Below are 24,215 nucleotides of genomic sequence, written 5' to 3'. Positions count from 1 at the left end.
GGCAGGGCCGGAATGACTACCGGGCAGTTTGGAACCCTGCCGAGCTGGGGGCTGATTTCACTGCGGTGGGGGCTGATTTCGTTCATGGAGACCTGCGTGTGCTGCGAAATAATTAAAGCAAAACGGATTTCGTTTAGCACACACAGGTCTCCATGAACAAAATCAGCCCCCAGCTCAGCAGCATTCCAAACTGCCCGGTAGCCAGTCTGGCCCTGGACATAGGCGAATATGACTCATTACTACACGAGTCATTACATCGCGTGGCATCACAACACTGTTATTACAACGACCGTGTTGTTACCACGCAAGTCATCACATCGACTTGCAGTAGATGGCGCGCTGACATTAGAAATATATTATTTACTATTCCAACTCCAGCCTACACAACAGAAGGGAAGGTGTTGGAATAGTAAACTACACTATTCCTAATGTTAGCTCGCCATCTACTGCAAGTTGATATAATGACTTGCGTAGTAATGGCATTGCATGCTAACAAAGCGGTCATTGTAACAACCGCGTTGTAATGGCATTGCGGTGTAATCACCGCGATGTAAAGGTCGTTTCGCGACATAGGCAGGGGATCCACCCTGTGGTCTAAGGCACACACCTTTATTTTTAGAAAAGTTGATGGAGTTTTACATATTTCTTTAAATACATTCTCTATTTGTCGACTACCCAAGGTACACAATTATATGTGACTTGGATGCTAGCTGATAAAATAGGATTGTGTCAAACATGAAATATAAAGGAATTTAAGGTTTTTTAACCATACATTTTACCCAATAGTGGTCCTTGTACTCACACCACTTCTCATCTAATTATTTTATACTGTTGGATGTCTGTCTTAAACACAGGAAGAAAAGGGGTACAGTGCGCTTTCCCAAATGCCTCCCACTACCTTGTCTTTCATTCTGGCCAGCAGTGAGTGGATCAGTGCAAGTGGAAAAGGTGGGTATGTCAGATATAGAAGGTTTGTAGGTGAAAACTGATTGAGAAAAAAACTCATATACATATGAATCCTCAAAGTGTGTGTGTGTGCGCGTGCTTGTGTGCATGTTTGTTTCGCCACAACATTCATAAGTACTGCCTAAGTATAGTTATCCTTGGCTTCAGAGACTGCATCTAATGGAAAGTGAATTAAGTGGCAGCATTGCCCACAGTACTGCTTTGCAGATAATGACAAATGGAATTCAGCTTTAAACAAGCATTTGCAATGCAATTGGTCTCACCTTTGGGACCTTATATGTATTTAGCTATGCCGCACATTAGCCTGGGTGCTGAAACATCTACTGTTCTTTAACTTGGAGGGAAAGTAAGCACCAAACTGTGTGACAGGTCAGGTATGGGAACACATGGAGAGAAATATTGCCTTTCAGCAGGAAATGTTATAGTCCAAAGCTTGTTTTAAATATAAAATCAGGGCCTTCGGTGGTCATATCACTGACAATACAAGATTTGAATTTTTTTTTATTGTCTATGGGTGCTCGTGGAAGACAATTTCTATAGACTGGAATTTAGAGAATGCTAAAGTGATTCTAGTATTTTACTGACGTCTGCTGGTGGTTTTCTATCAAGAAAGTTAAATAGAGGCAGTTGAGAGAAAAAAAAGAAAGTCCTTCAGCAGAAAGCAATTCTGGTATTTTACTGACCTCTACTGGTCGTTTTCTATCAAGACAGTTGAATAGAGGCAGTTGAACAGAAAAAAAAGTCCCTAAGCGGAAGTAGACAAGTCCTAGGACTGATCTCCAGAGCCCACAAAGTACATACACATATAAGTATATACTAAAGTATGTACAAGAGGTCTCGAATGCTCGTCCTAAAAACACTTATGGTGTGAAGTCAAGATGGTCCTGGAGTAAGATATGACTCAAAGATGCCTGAGGCAGCTGAAAACCTCTTCCTAAACAAGATAAATCAAGAAAATTAATAACCCAGAAAACATTATCATCTGGCTGTCAGAACAAATACAAGTTTACAAAGGCTATGATCAAATTGAAAAAAAAATGCTCTTCTTATGGCATGTCAGAGGACAAAATGGTAGCATCTTCCCCAAACACAGTACCAATAACACTGGACTAACCATTAGCTTTGGTGTGAACCTTTTCAATGCCACATCAGGGGTAATACGTGCTATATAAATGCATTCACAATTACAATAAAAATTACAAGGAGCCACACTCAAACAGATTAGTACTGAAAAGACAGACCAAGCTGCACACAGCATGGGAGTGCCTCAGGCACGTCTGTGCCTCATCTGTGTCTGGACTTCCCCCCTCCCCCCTTCCCTCCAGGTTCTCCAACAAATGGATGCCTAAGAAAAGAACATGATTTGATAATAATATGACTGCAGTAGTTTGAGCACATTTGGGGTTGTACATGTACACTGCATCAATACTAAGTGTAAGCTAAGTCATTGCCCCCAGTGTAGCCAGCACTCCAAAATTAGCATGCTGTAACTATCATTGAAGTAAAAAAAAAATATGAGGGGTAGAATGCTTGAATTAATCTCAGTCACTGGTAATTACGCGGGCCACATTACAGTTGATTGTTTTTGTGCCCACCATGCCCCCTTAGATGAGACTCAGCCATATGCAAATCAGTCTTGGTTGCTGCAATAGGAACAGTCCCACCCAAATGAGACAAAGGGGGTTCATACAGATTAATGTAACCACTTGTGAAACTGCAGTTTCCCCCTTTTTCCACTTACAATAAATTCCAAAAGAGGTAGAAACAAGAAACTTAAATAATCAGTGATCAGATTCTCAACAACTAAATACACCTTCTTCCGGATTATTCTCCTAGCAATTTGCTCAGAAGAAGCAATTTTGACCAGAATGCAATAACATAGATATGACTGGCAATTTCCCATGTGGATTTTTTTTTATGATGGACATGAAATTTGACATTTGCGCTCCCCTGGAGGAGGGCAGGCAGGAAATCATACATTGAAATGTAACAAGGCTACAAGAGCAGAGGTCTACATAAGCTACTTTGCTATGAGACTTTCCAGAATTTCATCACAGAGCAACAAAACTCTTTGTTTAATTCTTTTCACAGATTCAATGAAACCACACACTGAATGATGGTGACTGAAATGGATGATCCGCAAACTTGATAAATTAACCGAAAATTAAAATAATAAGGAGAGAAAGCATCAAAAACATAGATCCCAGCTCACTTATTAAAATGCTAGCTAATAGGGTTGATAAACTCTTCGCTCAACTTAAGGGTACAGATCCTTTAGGGCTTGTTAGCTATAAGCAACTCCGTGGCAAGATTCAATAGATGCTGCACCTAATTAAAAAGGCAAAAGAGTTAATGCATACTATTGCTATGACAAGAAGGCGTTCAAAGGGTGAGCCATAGCTTTACAGAGCTGGGAAAAGTAGCAAAAGACTTTGACACACTCTTCAGAAGCTGGTTCATGGAAAACTATGAGGAGTCCAATTTAAAAATGTATATCAAAACCTACTGATCGGGCAAAATTGGACAAAGCTGCTTCTTCTCTTCACTACTATTTGCACTCTCCATTGAACCACTAGCTACCTAAATAGGGGAAAACTGACACATAGCAAAATTGCATTTTGAGCAGAGAAACTTTGATTATGTATGTTGGGCCACATTGTGTTAATATCGTTCAGCTAGTCATCCCTCTTGACAGAACAGAAGCTTTATAAGAACAAAAATGAGTACTCATTAATGCTATAAACCCAGTGGAAGCTATCAGACTAAAAGGAATGTCCCCATTCAAATGGTCCAAGATATCAGTCAAATATCTGGAGCGTGCATTACCGGATCCATCCATACTATGTTCACAGGCACGTTTCCCAAACATAGGGGCAGATTAGGATTGCGGTTTTTCCGCATCCTCCGGGTCGGCGGAAGCCACCGCCGGGCGATGCGGAAAAACCGCAGCGGACCCACCAAAGACCCACCGCCACATTAGGATGGCTGGTGGGTCCTGGTTTCTGTCCGCAGCTTTTCTGCCGTGGTTGGCTTACAGGTAGGGGGTGCACATGGGGGGTACCTATGGTTCCCCCCTGCATTTGTATGCAGTAATCGGCAGGCACCGCGCGGTGCCTGCCGCTTTCTGCATACAAATGCAATGTATGCATTTTTAACATCGCGGTGGGTGCAGCTTGAAGCCGCACCCGCCGCAATGTTAAAAATAGAGGATGTGACCGCAAGGGTGGCGGTCACATCTCAATTGGACAGGAGGGAACTCGATGGTCGCGGACAGACTCAAGTCCGTCCGCGATCATAATGAGCCCCAAAATACAGTGATTGGGGATAACACAAAATAGAATATAAGCCCTGAAACACTAATTTGCTTTTGACGCTGCTGTTTACACTTCAGGTACATTACCTTCCTACTCCAAGGTCACACTTATTGCGCTTCAGAAAACCACTTATTGCATTCAGTTGGAAAAGGAAACCATGAATCTTATACAGTCTGCCGACATCCGCAAAAAAACCTAAGGAGATCTTGATTTTTTGAACATCAGGCACCAATACCAGCAAAGTGATATGTGAATTGGTCAAAGGGAGAGGGATAACATGTGTGTTACGTGGATAAAGTCATGGCAGACACTGCTATTAGGATCGCTGTTTGATGCTAAACTAGGATACCACACAATCTATATGCATGGTCTATAAAACGAATCATGATGGAATACGGAATTCCTTGCTTTTTAACATTTGTTTACCCTGATATATGTCACCCTAAAAGCAAATCAATTTTAATAAAGAATTTGCCCCGGTATTCTAAGAATAATTTCAAAAAGTGGAGTAGGTACGACTGTGCAGATATATCCAACATGTTCTACAAAGAAAGTAGAAAATCATTCAACATTTGTAGGATGGAATTTCAACAGAATGAGCTTCATGGGTTAACTGCAGAACTGGACAAAGAATTACCCGATAAAACAAAGAACCAAAGGGGCATTGTTGAAGAAATGCATAAAGACTGTGCTATGCTGCAAGGCACTGATGTCTTTCAAGCACAGAGTACTGAATTCCCCAACATAACTTTTTTCTCATACGCCATTCAGAAGCAGAGGGATAACGTCCTAGACAAATAAATAGACCAAAAGAGGCCATTATTTTAAGAGGCCAGTCATTCCTGATTGTGCTGGTAACTCTGCTATCAGCCCATCAAGAATTATGTCATCTTCATATTTTCCCCTGAGATTTTCGATATTGAAAACAATTAAATTCTCTGGGAGAATATTCAAAGAAGAATTAAGAATTAGTAGGAAGATCATTTTAGAATTACTAGAATTGCTCAGTATTTCCTCAGTACTCAGATGATTCTCAAGACTTCACCTGGTATCCCTCTTAATTTTTCTCCACTGTTAACAGGACCCCGATATCATTAAGTCCATGGGTGCAAAGATAACATTGTAACAATCAGAAGTATTTGGTTTGACTTACAGAAATACCAATATATAATTATATAGAACTGGTTCTATACCCCAAACAAACATAGGGTGCCCTGAGAAACCGCTAAAGTCAGTGTGCAAAACTAGAAAGAGCTTGAGCGTACGTTACTAACCCAAATTATTGCTATTTTTGAATGAGTTCCTCAGTGCAGCCCATCATGTCCTAGGGTTCCTGTCCTAACTAGGGGGGTCATTAGGATGGCGGACGGACCTGCGTCCGTCCGCCACCCCGAGGTGGAGGGACCGTCCGCAAGGGCAGAGGCGGTCCCTCCATGCCAATTAGGATGTGGCCGCCACCCTGGCGGTCACATCCTGTATCTTTAACATTGCGGCGGGTGCTGCTTGAAGCAGCACCCGCCGCAATGTTAAAAATGCATGCATTGCATTTGCATGCACAAAGCGGCAGGCAGTGCGTGGTGCCTGCCGCTTTGTGCATGCAAATTGTGCACCCCCACCACCCCTTCACCCTGGGGGCCCGCAAGGGCCCCCCAGAAGCAAAGTTCCACATGCTTTTCCACGGCGGAAAAACCGCCGCGGAAAAGCATGTTTACACATGCTTCCTAATTTGGCTGGCGGTGTCTTGCAGACACCGCCACCAAATAGCAGGCTACACCCTGCGGATCAGCGGCGGACGGACCTGCCGTCTGCCGCTGATCCTACCGCCATCCTGATCTGGCGGGTGGGGATTACAGGGACTGCGGTGGAGAATCCCATCCTCCGGGCCGGTGGTGGCTTCCACCGGCCCGGAGTATGTGGATTCACCGCCATCCTAATCGAGCCCTAGGTTGGACTGGCGCTTAGGAATCCAGGGCTTTATTCACAAAGGTAAACTGAGTCAAAAATCCAACTTTACAACTTTCGGTATTCACAAAGGGAATTTATGACTTTTTTTCTCAGTCACACTTAAGTTTTTGTCTTAAGTTTAACTGAGACCAAAAAGTTAAATTTAAGACCAAAACTTAAGTTTAACTTAGACAAAAGTCTAACTTTACTACTCGTAAATGCCCTTTGTGAATACCAAAAGTCGTTAAGTTAGACTTTCGGCTCAGTTTACCTTTGTGAATCAGCCCCCCCAATGTTGAAAGCTATGTTCAAACATGACATGTAAATGTGATGGTGCTTCTTTATAACCACTAAGCGCACCACAGTCCCCAACTGAGAAAATACGGCATTATCAATAGTGCTGCCATCACATATGGACCATCCTTGCCATGGAACAAATAATATAGTCTACAAACAAAGAGCATACGAATTGCAGTGATGTGGCAGCCAATTGCTCACTACTTGCCAAGGTTTGCCAGTGCTCTATGTTAAATCTCTATCCATTCACACAAGGGAAAGTCAATTTACATAAAAGGGGGATATGCCAATGAATACGCTCTTCCTGCTTACTTGCCAAGACTGTGGAAGGTGGTCACTTGGTGAGAAGTTTAGGTGAATTCAAGAATTTATCTTACTATTAGAGTGGGATTCTGGATCAACATCAGCTGACCAATTTGTATGAGCAATTCATGTAACAATCCTTCAGTCTCATTCCGCTATATGGTCATGGAACTCCTCGGTGACTTGCGATATCCTTATAATGTACAGCAGGGGGACTTTTTCCCAGATCTTTCAATTTGTCAAGGGCGCACATTTTGCTCAGTTTGCTGTGGTGTTCTTTTCTGTTATGACACATCAATAATAAATGTTCGACTTTTGTCTATTTAGAAAATACTAGTTGTGTTACAGCAGCAAAACTGTACCGACCAGAGCAATCAACAATGTTATAGAAGAGAACCATTCCCTTGTAACGTGTAATATGGAGATAAAAAGTACTTCAGTACACATTAATAGGTTAGGATATATGATAAAGTTCATACTGTGACAGGTTTGGAATTTTACTTTAGGATCCTTCAGAATCTTGACTTACCAATCAGCCACATTATAAGGAGAAAGTCTATCCGCTCCAGGGCAGGCCCCATGGTGTTCTTCTTGTCTTCGTTATAAACCACGGAGTACAGGTTTAGTAACAGTAGGAATGTGAAGTATGATGCACCGTGAATTATGAACTTCATGAACGGTGTATGAATGATTCGTCCAAGGCGGGATTTGGGAAACAACAAGTAACAGAGGGACAGAACTGGCCAGAAGAGACCAACCGTCAAAACAATCAGAATCTTCTTACAGGTGTGCTTGCGCCTGTAGGCTGCCATCTGACCAAACCAAACGGTGTTGAGAAACTGTTGGCAGTTGGACTGGGAAACAAACTGAAACAAAAAAAAATGATTTTATTTAAAATAGTTTTTAGAAACTGACCTTATTCTTTCTGTGTAGTTCCCTGCTAGAATCAACATACAATAACATTAATTAAGCAAGAGTGCAAAAATAAAATGAAAATGTTATCCAGTTTGTGTGGTGTCTAGAAACTATCAAGCAGAGACAAAGCGAAAAGGTCTTTGTCAATGCCTTTTGGCAATGCTGTACAGCATCAAGAAGATGCTGCGCAAGGTGGCCAAAAGAGAAAAAAGCAGCTGCCATGTCATCATCATAAAACTTTATTTGATTTTTTTTTTATTCATAAAAGTACAAACAGTTCAAAACTAATTTTCAATATGATATAATATAAAATAATCCATGATATTGTATTTACAATTTCATGATATTACATTAAAATCTTCATCAGTACACGTCACTTTTTTATCCCAATTAATGTTGTTACTTTTCGGCCAAGGGTCATCCTTCATTCAGTTTCATAAACTAATTGGTCTAAAAGTATAAGGGATTTCCTTCTTTGTATGGCCCGGGTTATAAAACCAACAACAGCACTGCAGGCTAATTCATTATCAAGGGTACAGATTAATTTTACTGTGTCTTTATAAAAAAAGAATTTGTGTGCAATAAATATTGGACATAAAAATGTTTTTCTAATATCTTGGTAAAACGTACAAAACAGCATAAAGTGTATCGTGGTCTGATTAGCTTTTCCCTCACATGGGCATTTATGTTCTATTTTCTGCCATCAAGGCTTGAGAAAGCCATCAGTTCATGGACTGTGCCCAGATGCACTCTTGTCAGATAGAATCTGTCTTGGGTGTTTGTAACTTTTACCAAATAATTTCGTAGGCCAGTTGGCTCAATGCTAACCATATATGTTGATGCCCTTATTTTTGCTTCCTCTCTCCTAGCTCTTCCTTGGCTTTGGTTCTCCCTATACAGTTTTTAAGATCGTTTTTACCAAATTGCAGAATGGCTGTAGGATTTTTTACCGACAGGTCTCTATCTATATTCTTTAATAAGCTGTCCATGTATGCGATTCAGGGAACCTTGTAAGTGTGTTCCGAACCTAAACAATCCTCAATGATGTACCTGGTGAACTTTGATCCCTCCTTACACCAGATGTTATGCCAGGAGCACAGTGCTCTTACTTGAATTAGGTCAATGACATATGATACATCGAATTCTTTATGTAAGAGAAATGTTGAGGTATATCTTGGTACGGCCAGCATACAGCAGAGAAAGTAGTTTTCACAGGATTGCAAAGCATTAAGATTGGCATTGCCCCACACTACTGAGCCATAGGTAGCTATGGGTAGGTATTTACTGCCATAAATCTTTAGCATATCACGGATAGGTTTGCTGCCTATCTTATTACAAAATCAAAAAATCGCCTCTATGGTTCTGATGAGTTTAAGTCTAGTCTGATCATGTAGAGAAGCCCAATTACTGTTAAAAGAACATAAAATATCCAGATTGGAAAACCTCCTAACTTCTGTTAGCTTGTGATCCCTTACATAGTGGGACCTTTTCTTAGCCCTACCTTTGCCCCAAGTCATCACGAATGTTTTGGAAAGGTTTAATTTTAAGCCTCTCTGCTCCATGTATGAGAAAATTCAATCAGTTTCTGTAATCCGTTTGCAGTTCTCGAGATTAGAACTGCATTGTCTGCATACAGGAGCAGCAGGGTTGGTCTAGCACCTTTTTTCGGGGCATCTGTGTTCAGATTCTGAAGAGTTTTATCGATCCCGTTTGTGTATAATGAAAATAGGAGTGGTGCGATGACATAACCCTGTCTTATTCCCCTGACCACCTTGAAATCTGGTGTGCATGTGCCTCCCCTTGCATTACAGGAGACGTGTCATTTTGTAGGCAAACCCATGCATGTTGATGTATGCGTGTGCACGTGAAAAAAAGAAAAAGAATTAGCATGAAAGCATTTTTTAAGGGCAGAGGGGCTGGCAGGCCCCCTTCCCCCCCAATTTTTTTTTTTAAAGATGGTGGGTGCAGGGCCGGCCTTAGGCATGTGCAAGCTGTGCACCTGCACAGGGCCACCAAACCCCAGGGGCCACCACGCCAATATATATACTTAATATAATAATCGGCCTCCGGCTCTGTTCCACTTTCAAACACCCTGACCCCCCCCCCTCTTCACTGACCTCCGCACCTGTGGTCCTTCGGGGGCCCCCTACCTACGCTCCAGGGGCCCCCTACCTACGCTCCCTGCCCAGGGCCGCCATGAGCTTAGAGCCGCCCCTGGTGGGTGTGAGGGCAGTGGGGAGCAGGCGGGGAGAGGAAGAGTAACACACGAGGGAGTACTAAACAAAGGTGGTAGGGAAGCAGACAAAGGAGAAAGCAACAAGACCCAAGGGGGAGACAGGGAGTTTGGCAGGGGGAGAAGCATACAAGGGAGCGAGCTAGAAACACGAGGGAGACAGCAACACGGATCCCGGGGCAGATGTTTGGCAGGGAAAGAAGCACATCCGGGAGACAACACATGCGCTCTCATGGAGTGCTTAAGTAAAAAGAATACATGATTTCCTTTAAAGTGAGCAGTGGAAGGATGAAATCCAGCCAATTAGAGAGATTGTAAAGAAGTTATACTCCGGAAGAAGGACAACACAAGATGGACAAGATGGGACAAGGAAAGTCATTAAATAAGAAGAAAGCATATGCCAGGGACAATAAAGCTAACCAATGTTAAGCAATGGATGGGCTATAAGCCTCTAAGTCCTTGGCAGGGGGAGCGCATACAGGTAAGAGTGGTGGGGTGGTGGGGCCCCACTGCTCTTACCCGCACCGGCCTCTCCTGGTCCATGGTAAGCTCACAATAAGTCTTTTGCATTCAGACATCTTGGGCTGTCTGGTAGGTTTCACCTACAAAGATGGTGATGAGGCCAAATTACAAAACACTGGTGACTTGGGACCTCATTCTCAGGTCGGCCCAGCACAAAAAAAATAAAACTAGGCACAGACAGAAGAGTAGCCCTTATTTAATGTCCGACAGTCTTTCTATTGGGCACTTGCTGTGCTCTCTGTCTCATTTTGAGCTCACTGCCAGATCCATCTAAAAACTCTTGTTACCTGAGTATGGAAATTGTAATAATAGGCACTAAAAACGTTTCTGGATATTATTTCACATTTTTCATCCACATTTTATATCTGTTAGGAAAAAAGTCAGCAGAGCTCAGGTGCAGATTTAATTTGTGCCAGGACGGTTCTGTATCTTTGGAGCTAATGTATAATTATGGATGAGTAACATACGAGAACAGAGCTCTTTTCTATCCCAGTGCTGTTATGAACGATGAAAGTAGAGCTTCACAACCTGCAGTCGGTGGAATGTTACTTACATGTGACTACGGTTTTCCAGGTTGGTGGCTTTTAAAATGTACATGCTTGTATTCTTCTGCCACCTTGTGGCTAGCTCTAAAATAGAGTGTTGAGGAGAAACTATGCGTTCATGCTGAATATATAAACTAGGCCAGAGGTCTTCAAACTTTTGTCGGCCGGCCCCCCATCTAAACCTTTTTACATGTCGAGCCCCACTACACCCCCCCAATCCCCACCGCCACCTGATAAAAAAGTTCTGGAAGCTGGTACTCTGCATCATTGATGGCCATTCCCTCCAGCAGAGCCCAGGTTGTATAAGGCAAATATTATTAAATAAAGTAAGAGGGCCCGATTCACAGAACTAACTTAAGACAAAATCCTAAACTTACTACCATTTTCGCATTCACAGAAGGCACTTACTCATTTTGGTGTTCACAGAAGACACTTACTCATTTTGGTATTCACAGAAGGCACTTACTCATTTCGGTATTCACAGAAGTTAGGACTCCTAAATGCCTTCTGTGAATACCGAAAGTCTTAAAGTTAGGATTTTTATCAGTTTAGTAGTAGTAATGTTAGGATTCCTAACTTTAGGACTCCTAAATGCCTTCTGTGAATACCGAAAGTCTTAAAGTTAGGATTTTTCTCAGTTTAGTAGTAGTAAAGTTAGGACTCCTAACTTTAGGACTCCTAAATGCCTTCTGTGAATACCGAAAGTCTTAAAATTAGGATTTTTCTCAGTTTAGTAGTAGTAAAGTTGAGAAAAATCCCCCTTTTTTCATCTCATTCTGCAGTGATACCCACAAGTGTCGCCTGCTCCCGGGAGGCAGTAGCAGGGCAGGGAATGGGGATAGGATTTTTTTTTAAAAAAAGATCACTTACCCGTTTGGCCAGCTGCCGCTGCCTCTCCTCCGTCCTCTTCCTGGCTTCTGTGCGAACAGGAAGCACCCAGGCTCCCCTAAGCCACTCACAACTCTGCAATGCAGCGTTGTGATTGGTCTGAGCGCAGTGGTTCGGTGCTCAGACAGAGAATGGGAGCCTGGGCATGTTCTCCAGCCAGGCTGTTATACAGCCTGGGTGGAGAACATCCAAAGTGCGCATTACTGTTTGGCCGACCCAAGACGGCCGGCTAAACAGTCATGAGCACTTAGAGAGTGCCACCCCTCCTCCCCACTGTGCTGCCAAGCAATGCCACGCAAAATTGCGTCAGCACTGAAAAATAAAATTATAATAACCTTGCGTTATTATAATTTTATTTTTTCCTTTTTTGCAGTGCTGGAAGGCAGTGGGGCAACGTTCCTCTGCCTTAGCAGAGGAGCTGTCCCCGAAAACAGACTGACAACACAAACTTAAAGCATGCTGAGGTAAATAAGACACAATTCTTCTACTTCTAGTGCACACACCACTGGACTTGCAGTTTTCAGTCCTCTTCCAGTACCAGGATACCCTTCTGGTTGTTTCACCACACTTTAAAGTTGTCAAAGAGAACAAGAGCTGAGAAAAGGGGAGCAGTGAATGAGGGAGGTGAACCAAGCCTTAAGACGACCTGAGCTCATAAAATTATTGGCCCGATCATGAATTGAATGAAAAGTAAGAAAATAACTTAGGATCAACTTTTGCTGGCCTAGCTCATCAAACACAGCCGAAGCATCCTGTGGTACTTACCCATTAAGAAGAGTGATTAATGCTTCTGTTCTCCTCGTCTTACCCACCCTCTTTGGGCCCTCTTTCTTCAGGAACAGACACTGTAACTCCACTGACATGCATTGGAGTTTGAAGGCCTGGTCTATCTCCTATGTTTAGCCTTCCCGTATTCACAGCTCTGGATCGTTAACCTAGCAAATAGCACACTGACATCTTCATCCATTCCCTTGGCTGGAGGAATGAGCAGGACTACCACAATATCTACTAACCTCTTTGTGGTGTGACATAGAACAAAGTTATGACCTTCTACCACTAAGTAGACACTTGAGAGAGTCCGTACATATAGCACATATGCAGATGAGCAAAGTGCAATATGCTAATTATTACCTTTGCTGAGAGTGGGGCGGGCCATGACTCACGACACAAGGTCATAAACAGTGCTTGATGGGAGCACTTTGAAATTCATCAGTTACAGTCACCTGAGATAACTATAACTTATGCCCCCGCAAAGCACTGCTTAAGACCTCATATATCATCACGCATGACATGGTCAGTGACATCACTCATGACATCTCAAATGACATGTGGTGTGTGGGTGTGTGAGTGGGTGTATGAGAGGTTATAAAGCGTGTGAGTGGGTGTGTCAGTGCTTCAGTGGATGATGTCATCAGTGATGTCACTGACCATGTCATGATTGATGTATTATGTGTGGTCAGAAGCAGTGCATTGCAGGGGCATAAGTTATAGTTTGCTCAGGTAACTATAACTGTTGAATTTCACTGGTTTTGTACAAGTGTTTTTTTAGTGAAGGTTTTTTAAATTGTATTTCCTAACTGCAATCTATGAGTGTGTGAGTGAGTGAGTGCAAGAGTGTCTCAATGGGTCTGTGACTAGGTATATGAGTGTCCGTGAGTGTGGGTGTGTGCGGCCAGGCCACATTTGTATGGTGAGGGGAGCAGTGGGCCCCCTCCCAAGACAAATTTTGGCTCCAGGGCCCCCATCCCCTGGGGCCGGCTTTTAATTATTTTTAATACAGGAGAGGGCTGTGTGGCCACCCCTCCCTGGTCCGATTTCATCCCTGGGGCCCTATCTCCCGTGGTCCAGCCATTTGTCCTGGGTGTCCTCAGGACACCCAGTGTGCTATGGTACCACGGGGGAGCCTTAAGGGCTTTGCAGTCCCTGCTGGCTCCCTGCCTCGTGTGGGAGCCGGCATTGCTTTCACACACAAGGGGCTGCTAAACATGCAGGCCATGTGTGTGAAAGCAATCCTTTTGTCTGTTTGCCTGCATGCTTGACAGCGGGCAGGAAAACAGATGAAAGGTCAGCTGTAGCTTACTGGAAGTGGAGTGTTTGCTGTGAATTGGCAGAAGCAGTGAAAGCTCCTGCCAATAAATAGAAAACAGCTATGTCCCGGGGGTGGGCTCCCCGTGACATAGGAGAAGCCGTCCCTGTGGTATGGTGGTCCCCAGGGCCATTATTGGCTTAAGAAGGGGCATGGAGCCCCCCCTCCTTTGATATAGGAGGGCCTGCTCCGTGAAGGTGGCAGTGCCCTGACCGAGCAAGACCTAAGAGTGGGGTTCCGCAGCCCCCTCCCACTTTAAAAATAGAATTTGGCCCCAGGGAGGTGGTGGTCCTCTGGGCCAGAGTGGTCCATGAGGCCTCTCATTACAAAGAAAATAGCTACAGGGAGGTGGTGATCCCCAGGGCACAGGGGGTCTGCAAGACCCCCTGATTTATTTACCATTAGCTCCGGGAGGTGGTGGTCCCTGAGGCACATAAATGCCCAAGGAGGAGCACCCATGCACCACCATCTTTTAATTTTGTGTTAGCCTGCATACCACAGGGAGATGGCTCACTAGGGGGCTAATTAGTAGAGAAGCAAAGGAGCCTGCACTTCCTTTGATTCTTCAGCGGGAGCTGCGGATCCAGTGCGACTCCTGCCGAAAAGTTTTCAAAAACTGCTCTTTGCCCCAGGAGGGGTCCCGACTGCCAAGAGTCCTAGGGGATCAGGTTATTCCTACCCTTTCTTTTGTTTTTTACATTTTTGGGGGACTCAGCTGAACCAGGGTACCAGGATGGGTGCTAATTCTTCTTGGTTGAATTGTTGGCAGCCAATAACATTTGAGCATGTACAATGTTGGATCCTCTGAGGATCCGCAACCCCATATATATACAAATTTGGATATCCCTTAGTATTTACAAAATTTACAAAACTACTGAATGGATTTACGCAAAATCAGAAAAAAACACATTTCTGGCCCAATGTCTAACTTTCTGCCACATTTTGTGTAATTCCGTTCAGCGGTTCGGGCTTTAGCGGTATATAAAATTCCTATGGGAAATTGCATAGGAGAAACGCATTTTTGGACCCCCCTTTAAGTATCACCCTGAAACTTTCAAGACAGTAGCTGAAGTGAGTGGCAAACTAGTTTTGAAACTTTAGTGAGGATTCATCAAACTGCACAAACGTTATTGGCAAAACAAAAAACGCACATACATATATATATGCACGTCGGAGAAGCGGATTTCCTGCTTTACCACCGCCGATTGCTTTCCGGAGACTTGGGGGTTGCTGCAGTCAGGGACTAGAGGAGAGAGCTTGATTGGGCGCACTGAGGAACTTGGGGGTTGGATTTTGAAAGACTGCTCCGCCACCGCAACGCCTCACGACACGAAATGGGGCATTCTGGGAACTGTAGTTGCCGTGTACCAGGCAACAGACAGGAGGTGTTAGCGTTTGGGACCTAGAGAGGCGGAGCAGATGTCTATCCATCAGGATGCAGAAGGACCTTTAAAGCAGGTAGTTGGGCTGCGATCTTACTACTAACCCTGGCGCTGAAGAAGGCAGTAATAGCCGAAATGCATTCGTCATGATGTGATGTGCTCGAGATTAAAGCTCTCTCCAAGCCTTTCCCTGGTGTGGCCTCTTTATTCGTTTTGGAGAAGTGTGCGGACATTGTTGCGTGGTTTTCCAGTGCCACGCGTGGGGGCCCCTGCAGCGTCAAGTTGACCTTGGATTACTGGTACCTGCTTCGGCGGATTTGTTTGTTTCCACTCACCTGGATATCCTTGGTCCACCACCAGGCTCGGAAAAATGTGGGGCGGGGTGGTAGTCATTGACTGCACGTTGGAGAAGCGGATTTCCTGCTTTACCACCGCCGATTGCTTTCTGGAGACTTGGGGGTTGCTGCAGTCAGGGACTAGAGGAGAGAGCTTGATTGGGCGCACTGAGGAACTTGGGGGTTAGATTTTGAAAGACCGCTCCGCCACCGCAACACCTCACGACACGGAATGGGGCATTCTGGGAACTGTAGTTGCCGTGTACCAGGCAACGGACAGGAGGCGTTAGCGTTTGGGACCTAGAGGGGCGGAGCAGATGTCTATCCATCAGGACGCAGCAGGACATTGTGGTAAATACAATTTACCGAATACTTATTTTCCGCATAATTACAAGTAAAAAAATAGCTCAATAAAATGAGAGGCAGAGTCCGGGGTGTCTGAGTCTTTAAGGGCTTTAATTCAGAATGACTCGAGCCATGGAAATCAATTCCATCAATACAAGGGTTCGGGGGTATATTCAATGATGGCAAAAAGATGTCAACGATTTATTAACAGTACATGACATATATAGTATAACGAGGCAATAGCAATGCATACTGTAGGTGTGTCAAGTGAATGTGCGTAGCAAAAAGGCGTGTACAGAGGCGTGCACGAAGGTGTGTGCTGGAAACGTCACAGAAAAGTGTCATAAGTGGGTGGATACTTAGAAAGATCTGCAGAGTCAGCTGAAAACTATAACTTGGGTGCGCGCGCAGCTGTTATGACGTGTGATTGACGTGTATCTGGAGAAAGCTAAGGGTCTGACTTTTAGCACTAGTAGAAGAGACAGACGTCTGGCATGTCAGATCGACCTGTTCCTATAACATGTTTGATATCTTGTATTTGGGGTAGGTGTAATCTGAAGTAAAAGGTCTCTCGGGCAGAGGCTATTCAATACAGAAAGCATACATGTCTAAGTGCAAGGAGCGGGGCCATGGGCCTACCAGGGTAACAGGAGCTATGAATTTCATGAAGGAGACAGGGAGGCTTAGCCTTTTGCTCTGCAGCCGGGGAGCTGTTTACTTATATCACTAGACAGGAATGTGTTTTCGAGGAGGCTGAGCTGGCTACACTGATAACTTGAAGGCAAAATACTGTTTGGCAGGCAGGCCAGGCCGAGCCAAGCACCGCTTCGCTTGGCAGGAAGTAAGGCAGAGGTCAGGGATGCACCTCATCTCCACGTTGCAGCTTTCGGAGACAGAGACAGAAAGTGGTTCAATGGCAGGAATCAGGGCCTAACTCGGCAGAGCCAGGAAAACGTGAAAGTGCACCATGTAAAGACGGTGGCATGGCATACTTAGGAACTGAATTATCAATCCATTCATGGTGGATCTGATAGAGGACATGTTAACGTTGGACGCAAATGTATTTGCGTCTTCAGATTCGGTTGCGGAGGGAAGTTACATGCACTTTTAACTCGTACATGGAGACGATGGGGTACTCGTTAGGGGACATACTTGACCATAAAAATTACAATTACCTCATTCCCTCCTTGTCCCCTATGGACCCATTAGGATATATCTATTTTCATGAGACCATCTATTTGTTCATATAACATCATCTGTTCTTCTTTCTTTAATCGGGAATGGGAATGTGAACTTGAGCGGGGAATACAAGCTGTGGCGCACAAGCCGCAAATCGCTGGCCCACATTGAAGACATAAACAACAACTGAACACTATGGCCAATATAATCCCTAGGAATGACAATAGCTTCCATCCCCAGGCTGTTATTACACTCCAAAGCCAACCGGACCAAGTCCAGGAGCCTGGGTTCTGGTGTATCTGATGGGCAATTTCGTGAAGTCTGGTGATAGCCTTATAGACTGATGGCGCGTTATTAGGAATAAACACGCAACAACTGGATCCGATGACTCTACAAGCTCCGCCCCTATCGGCCAGGATGACGTCAAGGACAAGGCGGTTCTGAAGAACACCAAGTCTCATAGCAGACTGCTCCTCTGTTAAGTTGCCCAAAGCTGAAGTAGTCTCATTCACTACTGCTTCGAGAATTCTGGTTAATTTGCGTATCAGTTTACTATTGGAGACAGTGCCTAAATAGGGAAAGAATCCTTTATTGAAATCTGTATATTGTTCCCATGCGGTTTCAGTAAAATCAACTAATGGAAGATCTCTTTTGTGCCTAACAAGATTGAGGCGGGAATTCCTGTGATAGTCAGATGGGGCTAGAAAAACTGGTGGCACTAGGAATGCAATGAAACAAGTACCATCCCAGTCTAGAGGTAAAAGTACATAAGCTGTATGACCACAAATGAAATAGGAATGTCGGGAAGCTTTGAATGTAGACTTGCCTTCATCACTAAATTCGACCACAGTAGTACAATCACTATGGCCTAGATGTACTGAACCATTCTTTCTGACGCATAATACACCTTTAGCTGGTAAAACTGATATAGATGGCAAGTCTGGACTAGTTTCTGACTGAACATTTAGAATCATGAGGTTGAGTGTAAAATTGCCTAATCCATACACTTCATTTTCTAGATCGGTCCCTGTCATTTGTGGAAGACCTTCTTCATCTGGGAAACATGCTTTATTCATGACTGTGTTCAAGTTCCCCCATATCCATTTGCCTTGGGAAACCCTTGATTCAGTGTCTAAAGAAGATATTAAACTAAACCATGCACCACAGGAACCATTATGTGTAAACGGGTAAGGAAAGAGGGGCAGAGCTCCCTTGTAGTTCTGATAGGGAGGGAGTCGGCCACATATCCAACAGTTAGTAGCATTGTTGATCTGGTGAGAATGGTGTAACATACGAATGAATGTATTGTTGCGCAGCGCAAGTCGGTAAGACAATTCGTGTGGGGGTAGTTCACTAAACATGTGCTCTGCAGTATCATTAGAAAAAGAATGTGCAATCGGAAAATACATATACAACATCAAACTGATGCAAATTAACGTAAGACTCAGAAGGAACATAATAATCAGGGTGCAGATGCACCTACTACGGAGATTTTTACAATAATGATTTCTTTTCAGGATCTCCTGTCTATCTCTCTCTCTATTTGGGTCTAACTTGTACATTGTCAGAAACTGCCTAACCGCTTCACCCAGGAGGGGACTTAAACAATTAAACTGTCTGACTTACTAGACCTCAACTTCATTCGGAACTCCTGCTGAGGAGTGTTCTTTACCAGGGGGAGTTTAGTATCAGTCTTTGGAATGAGGCAGGGCTGGGAATCAGTCTTTGGCGGAAGTCCATAGAAGCGTTTCACGTGACTCGAGTGGAGCCAGGTTTTCCTCCCTTCCAGTTTGACGGCAGTCCGGGTTGTTAACAAAACGATCTTCGGCTCCTTCCAGCGGGGCTCCAAAGGACTTGACCGGTCAAAATTCCGGACTAATACCACATCACCGGCGACCAGTTCGTGCGGCTTCACCTCGGTGTTGTCTGGAAAGGCTGCTGCAACCTGTGAACGACATGATTGTAGTGCAGACATCAAGGAAGCAAGGTAATCTGTCAGCATAGTACTTTCAACATCAGTGATTTTTCTCGGCAGAGGCGTCCCCCACATATTAGGAGGTCTACCGAAGACCACCTCATACGGGGATAGCCCTGTCCTACCATTCGCATATAAAAAAGAGCAACAGGTAAAGCTACTATCCAATCTACGCCCTTCTCTTTACACACTTTAGCAAGACGTGTTTTCAGAGTCTGGTTATGACGCTCCACGAGACCTGCTGCCTCGGGATGTCGGACACAGTGGAATTTCCACTGATATCCCAAAAGAAGGGAGACTTGCTTCATGAGTTCGGACGAGAATGGCTGACCATTGTCCGAGTACACGACACGGGGCAAACCGTACCGCGGGAAGAATTCACAAACCAACTGCTTGGCAGTGGTCGAAGCAGTGTAATCTCGGACGGGATATGCTTCTGTCCATCGGGATAGGGCACATACAACTACAAGGACATATTTAAAACCTCTGCATCTATCCATCTGGATATAATCCATCTGGAGGACCTCAAAAGGATGATCGGGAGGATGAAATCCACCTTGTCCCACGGGGACACCTTTTCCTGGATTGAACTGACAACAGATCATGCAGGTACGCACTTTCTGTTTTGCTGCTGCTCGTAAATGTTTGTTAAACCAGAGGTTCTGTAAACTGTCTAACATGGCTTTTTCACGTAAATGTGCTGGACTGTGTGCAGTGTTGATAATAACTTGAACCATAGAATCGGGGAGAAACCATGTGGTCTTCCCCCTCGTCATCCAACCCTGTTCAGTCTGGACCCCTCCTTGTTCAGCCCATTTCTTGATTTCGTCTGGAGTAGCATGTGTCTGTATGTCAATGACATCTAGTGCGGGGTCCCTGACTGTCATGCTATGTGTCAGTGATGATACGTCAGTCTTTGTCATATCAGTCGTATGAGTATGAGTCTGTGCTGTATGTTTCGCTGTCCGATCTGCAAAGTCGTTACCCTGGGAAATCTTGTCTGTCACCTTTGTATGTGCTTTATACTTCATGATGGCTATGGCTGTAGGCAAATGTATTGCCTCCAACAGTGCTTGAATGAGGGGACGGTGCTGGATTTTGGCTCCGTGAGAGGTCAGAAAACCTCTTTCTTGCCAGAGGACACCGAAGTCGTGTACGACTCCAAATGCATAACGTGAATCTGTGTATATGTTTACTTTATGGTTCTTGGCTCGTATGCAGGCTTGGGTCAGAGCAATGAGCTCTGCTGCTTGGGCTGACAGGGTGTCAATGCGATGTGTTTCTAAGACTTCAGTTTCAGTGGTCACTGCATATGCGGCCACTAGCTCTCCTGTACTTGTTCTCATACATGAACCATCCACATAAAGTGTCAGGTCTGGATCGGGTAAAGCCACGTCTGTCAAGTCTTGTCTGGGTTTCGTGATTGTATCAATAACCTCCACGCAGTCATGTGGAGCAGGATCTGTACTGCTCAATGGTAAAAGTGTAGCAGGATTCAGTGTATTACAACATCTGATTTCTATGTGTGGTTGGAATAATGTCAGTTCATAACCTGTCAGTCGTGCTATAGTCAAGTGTTGGGTCTGTGTTCTGTTTAGGAGAACTTCCACAGAGTGTGGAACCTGTACTGTCAATTGGTGTCCCAATACAATGGAATCACTTTGTCTGATTGCTAGAGCTGTTGCTGCAACTGATTTCAAGCACGCAGGCAAGGCCTGGGCTACTGGATCTAACGTGCTCGAAAAATAAGCACACGGTCTGTGTTTGTCTGCTTGAAGCTGAGTGAGAACCGACAATGCTGTGCCATCACGTTCTGTGACAAAAAGTGTAAAAGGTTTACTGTAACATGGTGTCGCTAAAACTGGTGCTTGACATAAGACTTTCTTCAATTCGTCAAAAGCTTGTGTATGTTCCTGAGTCCATGGGAGGACAGCCGAAGACGCTGCCTCTTGGGTTGTCAACTGTATGAGTGGTTTAGCTAGAAAAGCATATTGTGGAATCCATTGTCTGCAATAAGAAGTGAGTCCAATAAAGGCTCGTACTTCTTTCTGTGTCTTGGGTTGTGGAAGATGTGCAATTAACTGTATACGATCTGGTGTCAGCTGTCTCCCCTCTTTGGACAACAAGTGCCCAAGGTACACCACTTGCTGGGCACAGAATTGCAGCTTCGAAGGAGACACCTTGTGTCCCTTGTCCGCCAGGAAAAACAAAACTGTCAGTGATGCTTGCTCACATTCTGGTTCACTTCGGGCGGTGATCAATAGATCATCGAAGTATTGCAATAGTGCAGTATTAGGAGGCATGTGAATATTGTCAAGTTGTCGTTTCAATGCCTGGCTGTAGATGCTGGGGCTTTCTGTGAATCCTTGAGGGGCGCGTGCAAATTTGAAACTTCGGCCATTTAAACAGAATCCGAAAAGATACTGGCTTTCCGGATCAATGGGGACACTAAAGAAGGCGTTCTTAAGATTGATTACAGTAAAGAACGTCGCCTCTGAATCAATAGCTGTCAATAATGAAGAGATTTCCGGGACCACAGGATACTGTGGTACAATGCATTTATTCAATTCACGTAAATCAATCACCAGTCGATAAACTGGAGGTGCATTTGGATCAGTGCGTTTAAGAATCGGAATGATAGGGGAATTACAAACATTGGAGTCGGTTTCTACAACCACTCCTTGTGCAATGAGCTCGTCAATGATTTTCAGTAAAGCCACTACAGCATCAGGTGGTAACTTGTATTGTCGGATTCGGGGCAGTACAACTCCTGGCTTGAGTGTGACACGGTATGGTGTAATGTGCATACAACCTACATCAGTGGGGCCTTTAGCCCATAAATGTGCAGGAACATTCTGTAACCTGGGATCAAAATCTCTCAACACATAATGGCCCTTGAAATCACGAAGGAACAGCCTTACTCCTTCCGGAGAACAACAAATTACAGCTCCTAGAGCTTTCAGAGTTTTTATACCAAGCAAGTTTTCTGGACATGATTTCGTAAGTAGCAAATCAGTAGTACGAGATAACGGACCAACTGCAAGGGGAACAGGTTTTGATACTTCGTTAACAATAGGCTTTCCTGAAAATCCAAGGGAAACATTCTGTGAGCCTGAGAGGGGTGCCCCTGGGACCTTGTCGTGACTGATGGTAGTTCTGCTTGCCCCTGTGTCAATCAAAAACTTTCTATCCTTCCCTAATACCTGACTATGTACATAAGGACCCTCTTGATCTACAGGAACTTCAATAAGAGGCAAGCCAACCTCCCTCTCTAGGCTGTTTCATGTGTACTGCTGATAATCGGGGTAATCAGATTGGGCATACTGGTACATCTGTTGTGTGACATGCTGAGTCGCGGCAATGGGTTGGGGCTGTGGTACCGCTACGGTCTGTTGTGGTACATGTATAGGTTGCACATTTTGTGGAACATGTTGTTGGACCTGGTGTTGGACCTGGTCCTGTCTGGGCGGACGTGGTCTCTCTTTAGTTTTACCTGTAGCGATATTGTGTTTCAGAACGGTACATTCGTTTACATAATGACCTGGCTGTTTACAATAGTTGCATGTCCCTTTAACGGGAGCCGCCGAATTGTTTGACTGTGTCGCGCCCTTTTTCTGACCATCTGCTGGAACTGACTGAGCAACTAACATTTTCATTTTCGTGTCTTTCATACGTCTCTGTTCGTGATCATGTTCCTCTCTAATTCTGTTCTGGTGGTATTGTAACATTTGTAACATTTGGGATGGCGTATTTGCTTGCCATGTGCTCTCGACTTTCAATACACGGTTCTTAACCTGGGGCAAATAATTCTCAACCAATTTGGTTACGAATAGATGTGGATATGACTCGCTACTTGTTTTCAGGCCACTATTAATGATAAAACATTTCTCGAATCTGGAATAAAAATCACTAGTGTCTTCATCATGTTTCTGTTTACAGGCTGAGATTGCATCCCAATCCTCCTTTTTAGTTGTCAACAATCTTGGCAGGACCTGCACTAATAATCCTGGTAACGCTTTAGTCTTATCCCCAAGACCTAAACCTGGGGTTCGACCAGTTTCTTCGGTTTCTAATTCAGTCCAATTGATCTTTTTACCTCCCACCTCTCATTCTTTTTCTTTGAGTTTCTCGTAAGTACCGGCAGGCAATAACACTTTTAGAATTTTCATAATATCGGGATATGTGTAATCTCCCATGAGTAACATGTCTTTTATTTCACGGTGGAACCCAGCTGGATCTTTATCATGACTAGGCATTTTTTTCTTCATTTCCAATAATTCCATTTTAGTTATGGGCGTATATACATACACGCGTTCGAATGTATTGTCTTGTTTCCGGATGGGGTGTACTTCTCGTAAAGGGTTCTGTCTGTCTAGGTGAAAAGGATTGTTTACTGGGGGTGGAACAGGCACAAAACGTGGGGTCAAGAATGTTCTGTATTTGTGGCGTTGTTCAAGAATTACATTAATCAAATCAGTACCTAGGCCTCTCCATCTATGCAGGAGTAAGTCTTGTAATAGATTATACAACGGACCTGGATCAGAATGCTGACTTTCGTACTGTACAATAAGATGTTGGGCCATGTAAATACCTGCTAATCGCTGTTCTTCTGGAGTAAGACTTAAAAACAAGTGAACCACTAAGTCATCTTTATACATACTGTCATCCCCGGCCCATTGGACTGCGGACCGGGCTAGTTCTTGGTCACGCAAGGTAGTGAGTTCATGATAACCTACTCTTTCTTTCAGGCTTCTATCAGTAACTTGGAAAACATGTTCAAGGGAACATTGCTCTGGAATCGGGGAAAGGTGACGAATGGGTCTGTCAAAGGGATGTGCAGGAGAATACTGTTTAGGGAGTTTCGCCCTACCTACGTAAGCTATCGTGCCTGGGGGCACTTGGGTTGTTGCTGAATCTTCTGGCTCTTCCTCCTCTGAGGAGGCTTTATCGTCTGCCTCGAGAGGCTTGTCAGTCTCTCGTCTGGCA

The 24,215-nt window shown here is 44.2% G+C and overlaps 1 protein-coding gene across 1 annotated transcript in view; it reads right to left on the bottom strand.

Moving 5' to 3' along the window:
• TRPC1 (transient receptor potential cation channel subfamily C member 1) overlaps nucleotides 1-24,215 on the bottom strand; it is a 361,187-nt gene that overhangs the window by 120,875 nt on the left and 216,097 nt on the right. The window contains exon 7 of the mRNA XM_086943718.1: nucleotides 7,354-7,690. Coding sequence (XP_086799844.1) covers nucleotides 7,354-7,690 — 337 coding nt within the window. The remainder of the gene's footprint in view (nucleotides 1-7,353; nucleotides 7,691-24,215) is intronic.

This window comes from Lissotriton vulgaris, chromosome 11, assembly GCF_964263255.1.
Source record: "Lissotriton vulgaris chromosome 11, aLisVul1.2, whole genome shotgun sequence".
NCBI classification, from domain to species: Eukaryota; Metazoa; Chordata; class Amphibia; order Caudata; family Salamandridae; genus Lissotriton; species Lissotriton vulgaris.
This window is presented reverse-complemented; position numbering and strand designations above follow the sequence as displayed.